The 13,979-nt window shown below is 38.5% G+C and overlaps 1 protein-coding gene across 1 annotated transcript in view; it reads right to left on the bottom strand.

Annotated features, from left to right (window-relative positions):
* Positions 1–13,979, bottom strand: part of nav3 (neuron navigator 3) — a 125,730-nt gene that overhangs the window by 19,442 nt on the left and 92,309 nt on the right. The window contains 12 exon segments of the mRNA XM_043236579.1: positions 752–829; positions 1,049–1,072; positions 1,599–1,622; positions 1,974–1,994; positions 2,776–2,828; positions 2,919–3,107; positions 3,234–3,385; positions 5,233–5,274; positions 5,446–5,880; positions 7,431–8,160; positions 9,084–9,351; positions 9,576–9,696. Coding sequence (XP_043092514.1) covers positions 752–829; positions 1,049–1,072; positions 1,599–1,622; positions 1,974–1,994; positions 2,776–2,828; positions 2,919–3,107; positions 3,234–3,385; positions 5,233–5,274; positions 5,446–5,880; positions 7,431–8,160; positions 9,084–9,351; positions 9,576–9,696 — 2,137 coding nt within the window.

The raw sequence follows: 13,979 nt of genomic DNA, 5'->3' as shown, positions 1-13,979 counted from the left end.
GTCAAACACAAATCACAGAGGAGGTCGAGTGGAGAGACAGCAACTGTCTCATGCTCTGTCACACTTCTCACTGAACTGTCAGAGAGCCGAGCCCTTCATCACACCTGCCTCCGTCACTCCAGAGGCGGCAAAGTGAGTAAAGCTAAGCCAGGTCCAAACTTTGCTCTCTTCCGGTGGAGCCTTCACACAGAAATCTAATGTGACGCAGTGAAACGCAATGTCCTAGTTTGACAGTGTAGGGACACAAAGTAAGACTTCTCAGAATACCAGTCAAAAATTAAACGTCGGGGATTTTGTGCTGCTTTCAATGCACAACTCAGATTATGACAAGTCAAATTCCCAAACATACCGACTGTGAACAGTTTAACTTTAAAACTCACTGCTGTGCATTTAAATGCAGAGATGTTTCTGAAAGTTTGAAAGTATTTACGTGTAAAGTAATTTTTATATTTAATTTAATATATTTCATAGTATAAATGAATATATTTAATGTATCAACATAACATATTTTAATTAAATATATACATGCATGTGTTTGTATTTGTATATACATAAGTATACTTTTATTTTGGATGCGATTAATCACAATTAATCGTTTGGCAGCACTAATTATATTAAATATATATATTTTCTGTATATTACTTTCAAAATGAGCATTGTTATTTTTTAGTTTGCAGCAGCACAGGCGCATATTATGCGTTTAAATTTAAAATAAATGGAAGAGATTTTTTTTTTTTTGCATCACACTCACGTTGGCTGCCAGTTGAGAGGTCAGGGTCGCCACTTTCTCCTGAGAAGCATCCAGCTCTCTCCTCAGTTTTCTGATTTGCTGTAGGAAGAGAAATGGTTTTTCATTATAAACCTCTATGAGCTGCGCACTAAAGTAATAGCGAATAAACGTCTTTTATTGTCTTTGCTTAACAGTAACAAAAGAACCTATATATCAATCAGTGGCCTCTGGTAAGCACTCTGTAAGACTAAATAAAATACTCTCCTGTGCTTTCTCTTGCATTATACTAAAAAGAGTGTGTGTGAAATGAGAAATTACCGTTGTATTTTGGACTGTTTGGCCCTTGATTGAGAAAAGAAGAGCAGAATTAACTCTACGTTGCATGTTGTTACAAAATGCAGGTTCAACCATGAAACAGGAATACATTGGTTTTTGGCACTTAAGTTAGCCGTTATATGTTACATGACACAGCATATATAAAAGTGTCCAGTCTTGGACAAAAACATTATCAGGAAAGAGAACAGTAATGGCACACAAACACAAAATGAAGTGAAATCAAAGGAAAATCAGTGATCGAATGAACAAGAGTCCAAATCAAAGTGAAATTATGAAGGTGTGTGTTTGTCGGTGAGAAAGTAAAGTATAGTGATCGATTACATAAGAGTATCGCATGAAATAATGCAACATAGGGTTACATTTTTAATTTTGGAAACACTTGTTAAAAGCATTGGTTTGTTTGTCCGGTTCAGTCAACCAACTGATGCTGGACTTTGTGAAAGTGTATCCCTGTTTGACCTTTTGCATATTGCTTTTACATTTTTGCTTCTACAAAAATCCCAAATATAAGTAGGAAACAAGATATTCTTACCTCTGAATGCGCCTTCTCCTCCGTCTGTGGAAGAAAACAACAGTTAAAGGACACTAAATTATCCAAATACAATATTACCAACATCCCAACAGCTTTTTTTTGCACACATAACCTCAAAATCAGTCTCCTAATAGATCCAATAGGAAGAAGGAATTAAGAAGCCAAAATCCACACCAGCTCTTTGCAAACACTTAAAGATAAGTCACAAAGCCATACAAAATATCCAATCATCAGAATTTTGCCATTTGGATCAGGTTTTTGGTTATCCGTTAGTAGCAGCTGATTTGAAGCCAAATGTTAGACTGTTAGGGTTTGTAATGTAATTGAAAATGTGAAGGTAAATACAAACAGGCTTTCTGCATGATGAATTATTACCTTGTCTAAAAATGCCAGCACCTGAAAGTGAGAAAATGTGTGTTCAAATAGTGGCAAAGACACAACGCTGAGCCACCATGAGCCTCTGAGGTGGGTAAACTACATCTCTAAATCTCATTAGTCTTCATTCATAGCCTTGATGAATAGAGGACGTTGTACTGTAAGTATACTGCAAGTATTCAAATCGATGACTTTTTAAAGAAATGAATCTTTAAAGTTATTAGTTTTTCAAGCTCAGGCAAATGGAAACAGTATATGTATGATGTTACCGTTATTTAGAGACTAGCAGTTAATATTAACCAATCTACTATGAACTAAGATGATTTTTATTATAGAAAGCATGATTCAAGCAAGGAATGTAAAATGTATCCATTATATTTTAAAAGGAAAAAGTTATAAAATGAAAAAGATAAATAGAAACGTGTGTATTTAAAAAATTAAAGACAAAATGCAAACGCAAATTAGTTAAAATACATAATCGTACTGTAAATTCAATATATATATATATATATATTTTTTATCATTATAGGGTACAACAGGGCTAAAGTCATAACTCTGTTTTGTGTTTTATTTTATTCAACAAACACATTATCATGAATTTATCATTACCATTTACCCCAAATACTAAACTTATACATGTACAAAATAATAAATAAATAAATTAATAAATAAATAAACATTACTAAGACCTTATATTCACCTTCTAGTATTTTAAAGGAAAATATCAAGTGCATTCTTTATCCCTGTTGTATCATTTGTTTTGTAAAATAGACTTTCGTAAGAAGACTATAACATAACTTACTGCAGAATATAAGGATGATGTGCTCGAGACCAAAGACAGAGAAGAACCGTGAACTGCAGACAGAACAGAGCAACAACAAAAATTAATGCGACAGCCCACTGTTTCCTAACAGACATGTGCTTAAATAGAACTGCAATGCTAACCTTCATCTGTGCTGTCCCGGAAGGAGCCAGACCGACTCATCCCACGTGGCCGTTCCTCCAATGAGGTGGCACTGCCCCCCAAAGTGTGTCCTTCTCCATACAGCTCGAATGAGTCCTGTGCTGGAATACTGTTGGAGCGGCTCATACTGGTGCTGGGAAGATTATACTGCGACATACTGGTGGGGCTCACTGCAACACAAAGATCAAGATGACACAAAAATATACATTTTATATTACTTGTCCACAGAATCCTGAATAATCAAGAGTTTTTTACTATTAAAAAGCATCAATGATTTATGATGTAAGTTAACCTACGCAGGTTTGAATAGTGGTATTTGCCAGTGTTGGTGCTGGTTGTGCCCGGTGGTGAAAGTGGACTTCCTGTGTCCTGCAGTCCTCCAGTGGAGTGAGAACGCAACCATTCCTTTCCTTCCTCGTGTGAAGTCTGTCTGGAGGATGGAGGGTACCTTTTTGGGTGCAAACCAAATATTTTAGCCATTCCGTGAGGTTATAATATTTTCTCAAAATGCAATGCTTTTTCGGATTGTTTTTGGAAAATAAACTCTGTTCCAAATATCGAGACTGAAAGCACTAAATATCTGGCTGTAATAGAGTGTAAAAATGATTTATGCAATAAAAGCTTGATGATATTAACAGCCCACACAGTCTCGCATCCATTGTTCTGCGGTAATAGCTTTCGGCAGTGGGCAGTCTTATCAGAGTGCTTGAAAGACAGTTTCCATTAAATTAACAGAGATCACGTGGATCTACCTGACTGGACTATCTTCAGTGAACTGACCTGAGCCTTCGGTATAAAATACCATATTGTGACCTAACAGACTATTACTGATTTGCTCACATTGCAATTTAACTGCATACAGAAGGTCAGACGCATATAGCATTTGGGTAGTTTATCATTCATCGCGAATGCACGCCTCTTTTATAGTGGTTTGAAAACAATAGTCTGATTTGATTAAAATACTGTGCCTGTCCTTGTGAGTATTTAATTGCTTCTTGAGAGCATTGTGATGTTTTCATGCTGTGGTTTCTGTGGTTCTCTATTTTGCTAAAAGCGTTAATAAACGGAAGACTGGTGAGTCATGCGGTTTGACAAGTCACTGTGGATACAGTATGTAAAACATTTAGGCAACACTGCCAGCTTTGTGGTTCGTTGTCAGAATGTTGCTATGCAGTTGCTAATGTGTTCTTATACTTATTGGCTCAGGTCAAAAGAGCCCATTCCCAAGTCTTTTGATATTCTAGTCTATAGATGTGATGTGATTCAGGTTCTGGCCTTGTGTACATAACGATTCATAACTTTAGGATCAGTAAGAATTGTAGGCTCTTTCTGCATTAACAATGTAATACACAGCAATATGTCACCTTGGACCACAAAAATCAGACATATGTATCACAGGTATATTTTCAGCAATAGGCAATAATACACCATATAGGTCAGAAATATAGATTTTTCTTTTATGACAAAAATAATAATATAGGATATTAAGTAAATATTATGTTCCATGAAGATATTTAATTTTTGATTAGTAATATATATTTCTCAGCCTTTCATTTGGATAATTTTAAATGTAATTTTCTTTTTGCACCCTCAGATTCCAGATTTTCAAATAGTTGTATCTATATTATCACATCAAACCATATATCAATGGAAATCTTATTTATTCAGCTTTGATAAATCTCAAAAAATGCACAATTATGACTTTTTTTGTGGTCCAGGTTGACATATTCTAACATTATTACAATTACAATTTCAATTGTCCACTTGTAGCAGGTTTTAACTTTTACAATAACTTAATGTTCATTTATTTTAAATATGTAATTTATTTCTGTGATGGCAGTGCTGTTTACCCCTCTGCTATTATTCTCGTCTTCAGTTGTCCTTATATATATTTTTTTGAAGTATTAGTAGTATTATTGTGGAAACAGGTTTTCAGGATATTTTAAATAATGATTAAAATAGCTGCAATTATTAAAAAATAAATAAATAAATTGTGACTGTCTTTACTGTGACTTTTGATTACTTGAACATGTCCCTGCTTAATAGCCAGGTTAAAGATATAGGTTTATTCACTTTGAAAAGCAATCACAAAAGTCTCACGATTTTTTTTTGAGGTGCCAAATTTTAGTATTTAGTGTTAGGGGTTTGTTCACATGACTGCCTTAGTGTTATAATGATGCACTGATACATAAATTAGCACATGTAGTGGCAATTCTAACACTAGTTACCCAACAGAAATGAGGACATAAAACATACTTATGAGGACAATTAGATTGATAGTGGTGACATTAGTACCTTAATCCCTTTTAAGGGAGAGTGTTTCTGTCAAGAGGCATGCTGTTAAAACAGAAGAAAAATAAGAGTGTTATCTATGACAAACAGGCAGTTTAAATAGCTAAGATAAAATCATGACTAATAGATTTTAATGCTTCACTGCTTCATTAACATATCATGTAATACGCATTTTATCACTCAACGAATACCATTAGCTGGATATACTGCACTTACCCCTCAGAGAGGGTGGACTTGACGCTGCCCGTGCGGGTGACTTTTGGCCCATGGTGATGTGGGAGCGGCAGGTCTATGGATTCTGAGCTTGTGTGTAAACTGGTCATACTGTGGCAGCTCAATGTGTCTTTACTGCCTGCAGATGAACTGCTGAGGTTTGGTGGCCAAGGTCGGGCGTTAGAGGGCAGAGAGAGGCCTGACGCCGGACTAGATGCCGGAGAGTCAGTACACAGATCGGGCGTTTTGCCGTATAGCGGGCTGCTGCCTCCGCTCTGCCCACCCATGCTGCCCAGGCTACCTGTTCCTGAGGAGGGTGAATCCAGGCTGGCCTGCCGTGCCAGTGTGCCATGAGGGCTGCCCAGAGCCGATGGGCATTTACCAGAGTCGGGGGTGCCAGGGGAACTGGGTTTACTGCTGGCCTTACTGCCAAACAACCTGGGCAAAGTGATAAGGCAGAAAATTGATCATGTGCATTGTTGCACTGAATACAATTGATTTCGCAAACAGTTTAGTTCCACGTGAAAGAATGTAAATGTAACCGTGCAATTTCAATCATGTGCATGCATAATTGCACTGGCCAGATTTTACTCATTATCACAATCAGTGGCAGATCTGCTTATAGTTATCTCTGTAAGGCTCCAGTAATAACAGTTAACAGCCAGAGGTGATGCAAGCAATTCCAGTTACTCACTTCGGCTTCACAGAGCAGAGGAGCGCAACACGAAGTCATGTTTTTAAACGCACATACCTAATAATGCAGAGATCAGTGCACTGGAAACACTCACATGTCTGCTTTAATCATCTGTGAATTGATCTGATCTGAATGGCAAATCATTTTCCCTGAGGTGTTTTCATATATGCACTTATACACTATAACCACCAGGTGGCAATCTGACCCTCCACTGTCTTGTGCGCAACTATCCTCTGAGGTGCTGAGACAGACTACTAAAGCTGCAGTGTGATTTAGATTCTCAAAAATGGGTTGCAGGTCTAACATGAGAGCAGAGTCACAGACAGCAGGGAGCTACAATGCTAAACGCACAAATGATTATGCACAATTAAGGCATAATTGTGTAAATTAAACAGGATTAACTTTTTTCTACAATTTTTGTTGAGATAAAGGCTGTGTTCAATCACAAATTGGCACAAAATCAGTTTTTAGTGGAAGCTAGCCAAATGAGCTAGTCACTACGGACAGGCTGCATAACAAGACTTAATCCTACATTAACAATGTACAAAAAATAAAAGAAAATGAGCCAGACTACATTAAATCAATACATATAAATTTATCTGTTTGATTTGTTCTCACCACAGTTTTGTTTTGTGCAGTAAATCCCATCCTGTCATGAAACCAATCAAATTTCTAGACATAACTTTTTTCCTATTTAGCTGATGCCATGGTTAATCAGTGTACAAATTGTTGAGCACATCTCAGTCCTATCCTCATTGCATTGGGCTATCCATCCTTTGATGTCCAAAGTGAAATCTGGTCCTGAACCAAAACCAGTTTAAGAACTACTGATTTAGATTACATCTTGGTCTATTTATCAACGCTTCTGTGGGCTGCTGACGAGATTTCAGGTCGTCTAATAGTGGCTGGAACACATACAAAAGTGAGATGGAAGACTGGGTAAGTCTAAAACAATGATCTCTGTAATTTGTCCATCTCCAAAGCAAGCCTAACTCACCAGTGAACCAATTCAGCAGTGCAGTGCAGCCAGAGGCAGCTCACATACTAAGGAAACATGCTGGAACGCTTCCTCTGCTCTGGCCAATGGGTCATGACATCTCAGAAGTGAGCCAAACCACAAAAAGCATTTGTTATTTCTTACTGTCTGCCTGTGTCCATTTGTCTGAAGCTAACTGCCTAATTTGCCTTCATATTTTAGTCTTATCTCTGCTTGTGTCTGCCTTTTGTCATCTTTGTCTAACTTTTCTTGTCCTCCTATTACCCAGTCATTTTATTCAGAAAGAAAGTCAGTTACCTGCGGAATGTGGGGGATGCAATGTCTGGGTATTTGGAGCCTGGCTGTCTGAGTCCAGATTGGGTGGATGTGGGGCTGGATTTGGGGGAGGTAGACAACCCTGTTCCCTCCTGATCCGACCCTGCCACTTTCTCTTTATCCGTCTGGTTGATGGTGATGGGACTTGAGCGTCCTGAGCTTACTTTCCCGGGGTCTCTTCTCTTTGTGCTGGTTGGGGTTCCTACCGCCCCTCCACTACCTCCCGCAGACTTTCCACTGACATTTGAATCAATGCTGCTAGAGCTAGAACGATGCCCACTGCGGCCCACCACGCTGCCTCCCCCACTAGATGACTTTGCCGGTCTAGGTAGGGAGCGATATTGGAGTGGAACCTTTGAGCCTCCACAACCTAATAAAACTGCATCGTCCTGGTGTTGAGCGCCGTCAAGACTCGTCTTCCGACCATTGCCGATTCCTGTGCCCTTTCCGATGCCTGCAGACTTGGGTACCTTGCCTAGAGTAGCAGAACCACTGGCCAGAGTGGCTCCGCTGGCTGTGATGAGGGCTCCAGCGGGACCTGGAATCTTCTTAAAGCCAAAGGAACTTGTAGTAGGCGGCCGACCAATGCCTGAGGGTGGCTTCTTTCCTTCATCTCCGCTACTCTTGCCTGCATCTGATGGTGAGCGCTGAATACTTGGACTCTTAGATGGGGCCTTGCCTTTCTCAGATGCTTTGGCATCATCTGTTTTACCTATCAGCACAAAGATTTTTATTATTAACTTTGTAACTACATACCAACTAACTACCATTATTTAGCAACTACATGTGTACTGACTTTTAGAGCAGACTGTCAGGGTAGGTTCAGGGTTATTAGAATAATTGATATACAGTTGCCAAGTGTCTCATAGTCAGTATATTGCATGTTGTGGACTTATAATAAAGTGTTAGAAGATGTTAAGCAGTCTACTAATACTCTAATGATTGCTACTTGGCATGTACAGTAGTTGCAAAGTTACTTACTGTTAGTAGAATGTCTAAAGTGTTCTATAGAAATAAAATGTTACTGTTTGTTATGACACTGGTACCTCTTATTTAATTATTCAATACTGCTAGCCATGGGTGGCCAGTTTTTGCACATATTTTGCAAATACTTTCACAACTCAATCAATCATCACCAATACAATGCAAAGCGAGTCTGCCAAATACTGCTGTGTTTTAGACAGTGGCACTTCTTTGCAACTCAGCAAACAGCACAGTTAAGGTACGCTAAGCCAAAGTTACTTGTTCCTGCTGAGTATCCCAAAAAAGTAGCTTGACAGAGGTTCAGCTGCAAAAGTTGGCTGAGATAAAGGAAAAAAACAAACGCTCAACAGTCCCTTTAAGTTACCTCTACTCTTTTGATTTCACCTTCTCTTTGAAGCTGCAGTAAGCAATTTTCTAGAACACCATGTATAAAAGGTCCCCTACCGAAAGATATCACTGAAATTGTGCAATCTTTGGTTTTGTAACCAGCTAAAAGGAATCCTTTTCTTTCATGCTTCCTTGCAGAAACTTGCGACTATTTTCAAAAGTTTTTTAGAGAATTTTTAAAGGTTTTGGTAAAGGGCCAAAGAGGAACTTCTGCTTCTTTTTATTTATTTTTTTACAACATACGACTGTATAAGAGTTTGATACCTGGTGTTTTGAGAGAGGTGGACGTGCCTTTGGTCCGCGGTGGCGTGATGCCAACCTGGGCACTCATGCCCCTCCTCCAGGAGCCTGTTTGAGACATGGACAAACCTGTCTTCTGGCCAACATCCTCACCCTGGCATGAAGAGGAAGAGGATGAAGTCTTCCACTTGTCCATCCCTGGCTCCATCTCTTCATCAACCTTCTTCAGATCCTCAGCACCAGCCCAGCTGCTAGCATCCTGCTCTGTATGTCTGTGCGTATCTTTATTTGACTGTGAATCACCAAGACACACAAAATATAGCTCACATACAGAAATCTGACTTTGGCAATCCAGCTGACAGATGGACAAACTTTTCTTACTAGCCAAAGCAAAATGTCCAAAACTCTCAGTCTGTTCAATCTGCTGCGGCCTACTGACAGATTGCTGATACAAAGCTATTTATAAAAATGTGTTTGTGAGGAAAGGAAATAAAGAAGACTAGAGTGCATGCACACCTGTGCTGCTTTGCTCTTGCGAGATGAGATGCCAGAATATGTGGGTGGATTCAGATCGTCAGTGCCGATGTTATCTAAAGTATCACTCAAACCACTGCTGACTGAACTACTGTCATCCCAGCTGTAAAGACAGAAAGAGAAAAAAATACAGTCTTTATAAGCAGAAACAAAAACAGCAAAAAAGTTGTTGACAAACCATAAATGCGTCAAATCACTCATCATTAAAGATGACCCATTGCTTATCATGCTTGTTGTGTATCACTAATGCATTTTTGAATTCAATTATGACATTATTTGTCTGATTTATGAGCATTTCTTTCTCTTGTGGACACAATTCACATTCGTGCTTTGGTTTATCTTCTGGAAATATGAAGTTCATCCCCACAAGGTTTGTCTTTGATTAGACCCTTTCAAACATTCTTCACAAGCACCAGAAATATGATTGCAATGCACGTTCATTCATATTTCAAAGCCTGCTATTGTTGACTCACTGTCACCATCTTATTCATATTAATTTGCTTAATTAGTCCACTCTGCAGCTTCACCACTTCAATTCTCATTAACTATTGACAATATTTCTCTTTTCCCCAGTCCTTACCTTCTCATTGCTCTCCATTTACCAGACCATGTCTAATTAATGAAGGATATTAAACAGTAGCTGTGACACCCTCGACTTTGTTGACCCAGTTGAAAATCCTAGCAGAAAGCTGAGTGTGAATGCATATGAATCTATTATTACTGCCAAAGTGGAATTGTACAGACTTGGCCTAGTCAATTGCAACCTCATTTTCGGTCTATTACACCAGATATGTCATATGCTGTTATTTATCACCTACTGTCTTTCTCCAGTGTTGCTAAGCGAACTGTGTTTGATCATGTGTGTGCACGCATATGTCCTCATATTTAATGAATTCTTCAGATCTGATCATAGAGATTTTGTGTTTAACTCTCTGATGACTGGTGGCTGTTTGCTGCCTGGCTTTACAGACTAAATTGACAGCTTTACACACAAGAAATCAATTTAGACAAGACAAAGAGAAACATCCTGGCATTTACCGACATCTTCTGACATAAAAAGAGACCACTGAAATATTCAAACCTCTTTCCTGATGCCAGTATCTACAATTCAATTATTCATATCGATTCTAGGATTCTGAGTAATGCTTACAGAACAGTGTTGGCATTGAAATTTCAATAGATTCACGTCTACCCAGGAGACTTGCCTGTCCAGGACATTTCAGCTTCTTGAAATGTTTGACGAGCTAGTAAAGATCTGCTCAACTTTTATAATGTATGCATGCAGGACAGAGAAGGAAAGAAAAGTTTGAGAGGCTGAATGCGACTGGATAATAATTGTGAGAGACCCCGCAGGGCTCTTAACACCAGCGTGTGGGTGTTTCTGAAGATTCCAGCATTAGAAAGAGGCTCGGTGGGTGCGAGTATGTGCGCAATCACTCTAAAAATATCATTATTGATTTTTCAACATCCTTGTTTCTCCTTTATTTAACTCCAGGAGCACTTGGCACATTTAGCTTGAGATCTGATACTGTTATACAATGATGTAAATTAAAGATTAGAGATGCCAAACTTTAAAGTCTATTATATAACAGAGTGGCTTCTTAAATCTGTTTAGATTGAAGCCAATGTAACAAAGCTGATACATGCACAAATTCTATATCAATGTAACAAGCTGCTACAAAACATTTAGTAGTCTATATTACTTGGTAGAGATTCTCACTTGTGTTCTAGTGTTTGTGCCTAAAACTTGTGTTTTAACAATGCATAAGTTGGAACCTTTCAAGAGTGAAATGACTTCAGTATCTAGTGGCCTGACACACATTAGCAGCTAATGCTTTAACGCCTGGGTAGAGTTATTGACTTGTTTGTGCTATGATGTGCTGGCAGTCCCGAGTTCAGATAAATGTTAAATCAAGCTTAATACGGCAAGTTGAAATGCAAAGTGTTGCAACGGAGCACCTACACAAATCAATAATCACCAAATGCTTCAGTCCAGTTAACAATTTCCTAATATGCACTCTGATGAAACCTTACCCTGCCTGAGAGTTTTTTCTGCATTTGCCCTCCCACAATGTAACAGTAAACATCTAAAACTGTGCTATTCAAGCTTAGGTGGGCATCCTTTGCCAGCGGGACACTTTTTGGCAGGGGCTCATTGGTTAAGGTCACCTTGACAGTCTTGTTTCCACACACCCTTGTCTCCGCTGAGTGTGCCCACTGCTTCGAGAGAATGACATCAGCAGGAAAAGAGCACGGTCACTGTTATGCAGTGATATGCAGGTGCCTAAAGATCTACTTTAAAACTCCACTTCACAGGGAGCTGCACGTAGGATCTCATTTGTGTTAAAAATGTCTTTTTGGGTTTGGCTGTTTTAGATTATTTCAGAATATTTAGAATTTTGAGAATTGATGCTTAGGGCCACGGGTAATTGACCATGAAAAATTAACTGTGACAAATGTTATACGTCAAAGCACATTGTCAATGATGGCAAAATGAGCTGAAAATGAGTTCCCTTTAGTGCAGTTTAAGATAACATTACAAGGCTTTCTATAAAGCACATGACTAGGATTTAAAGTTTGACTGTTTAGAAGCATTAACTTTTTTCTTTACATAGCATTTTCTATAAGCAAAATATAATTTATAAAAATTTGGCACAGGTAATTCAGCCTAGGGGTGACTTTTTTTTTTTGAGAAATGTGATGCCCTATGATCTGCAGTGGATCCTGGAAAAGGCGATATACGATAAGCAGTCTTAGCTCCGCCTCCAGATACAAAGAGACAAACAGTACACTTTACAGTTATCCACCATCATTTTACAGGAACATTCATGCTGTCTTCTCCATTCTTTCCTATTTAAAATTAATCATGATTCTCTATCCCATTTTATGCACTGTAGGCTGCCATACATCATGGACAAAATGCTAAAATGCTCAAATCAAATCAAATCAAATTCAAATTAAAATGCTATGCTTTACATGCTAAAAGCCAGTACAGTATCAAGTTAATACAATCTAAGATCTAAGCTATGGAAAAAGCAGCTGATTACCACAATCTGCAATGCTTTTTTTCTCTTATTGCTAGCAAGATAAAAGCCCCAGAGAGCTGCCCTAGAAGCTTGCCTATATAGGCTGAATACTGTATTAATATTTTTCCTGTGCTGTTGTATTTGTGACAGGACTGACAGTAGGACCAGTGTGATGCGTAGTCTCTGGACCGTGTCCTTAGACACCGGTCCATTCATGACAGCAATTCCATCGTGACAAAACACACTCAAACTGCCTGCAATGTTTGCCTCCACTTGTGTCTTATTGAAGAAGATGTCTTTTCTAGTTATGACCCATCATTAATTCGTACATAATTTACATAAAATGTGTTTCTGACTCACGCCCTTGGGTGAATATTTTTCACAGATTGTTGTCTTTTTATTTAAACGCCTCACAGTGTGAGTGCAGGCATTCGCTTTACCTTTGTTGAGTGTGTGGTGCAAACGTCCATTCAAGCATACAGTAATATTCTCATGCAATATTCAGTGATGAAAGAACCTTGCAACAATAACACTCAATAAAACTAGATTTGCATCCTATGTGGATCAAAACAAATCAATTTCTCGATCACTAACTGTGTCTATTGGTCTGTTAAATATGCTTCATGCTGTGGTGTAATTATGTAAAGCAACATATTTTAGAACAAATTAACCGTCGTCTGCATGGTTGCATAACAGTCCTTTACCTGTATGTGTGTGTGTGTGTGTGTGTGTGTGTATACATATATATATATATTTTAAGGGCATGCAGTCATCAACCAGTCTTTTTTTACTTCTATAAATCAAACTAAACCCTCCTCAAACAAGAAATACAAGAATTCAAAGACTACAATAAGAAGTCTTAAGGACATGTTAAATCTTTTTAATTCTTCACGATGCCATGCTAATTCATTTCAAAGAAACTCATTTACAGAAACAAAGTCTGCTATCCAATGATCCCCAAAGGGACAATTTACAACATTTAGCAGTCCTCGAATGTTCACACTGATAAAACGACACACTGACAGCTTTTTCAAATGTACAACATAAAAAAAGAATACATATCAACTGAGTAAATCTTCTAAACATTCATCAAAAACCGAAAACACAGTATTCTGTACTAACCTGAAGGTAATATCTAGAGCTTTAGCAGTGCGTTCAACAGAACGGTGACGGGCCTGTTAGAGTCACCAACATACTAAAGTATGTCTCAAAAGCAGTGACCAGTACAGAGTGAGGCGAAAGGGTGAACACTAACTCACCGCCCTGCGATTGATGCTGTCTGGCTGTGTGCAAGCTGCCCATGTCATGCTGTAGCTCCAGGGGAGGAGAAATCAAAAGAGAAAAGCAAAGGAGAGGGAAA

This window comes from Puntigrus tetrazona, chromosome 4, assembly GCF_018831695.1.
Source record: "Puntigrus tetrazona isolate hp1 chromosome 4, ASM1883169v1, whole genome shotgun sequence".
In the NCBI taxonomy this organism is placed as follows: Eukaryota; Metazoa; Chordata; class Actinopteri; order Cypriniformes; family Cyprinidae; genus Puntigrus; species Puntigrus tetrazona.
This window is presented reverse-complemented; position numbering and strand designations above follow the sequence as displayed.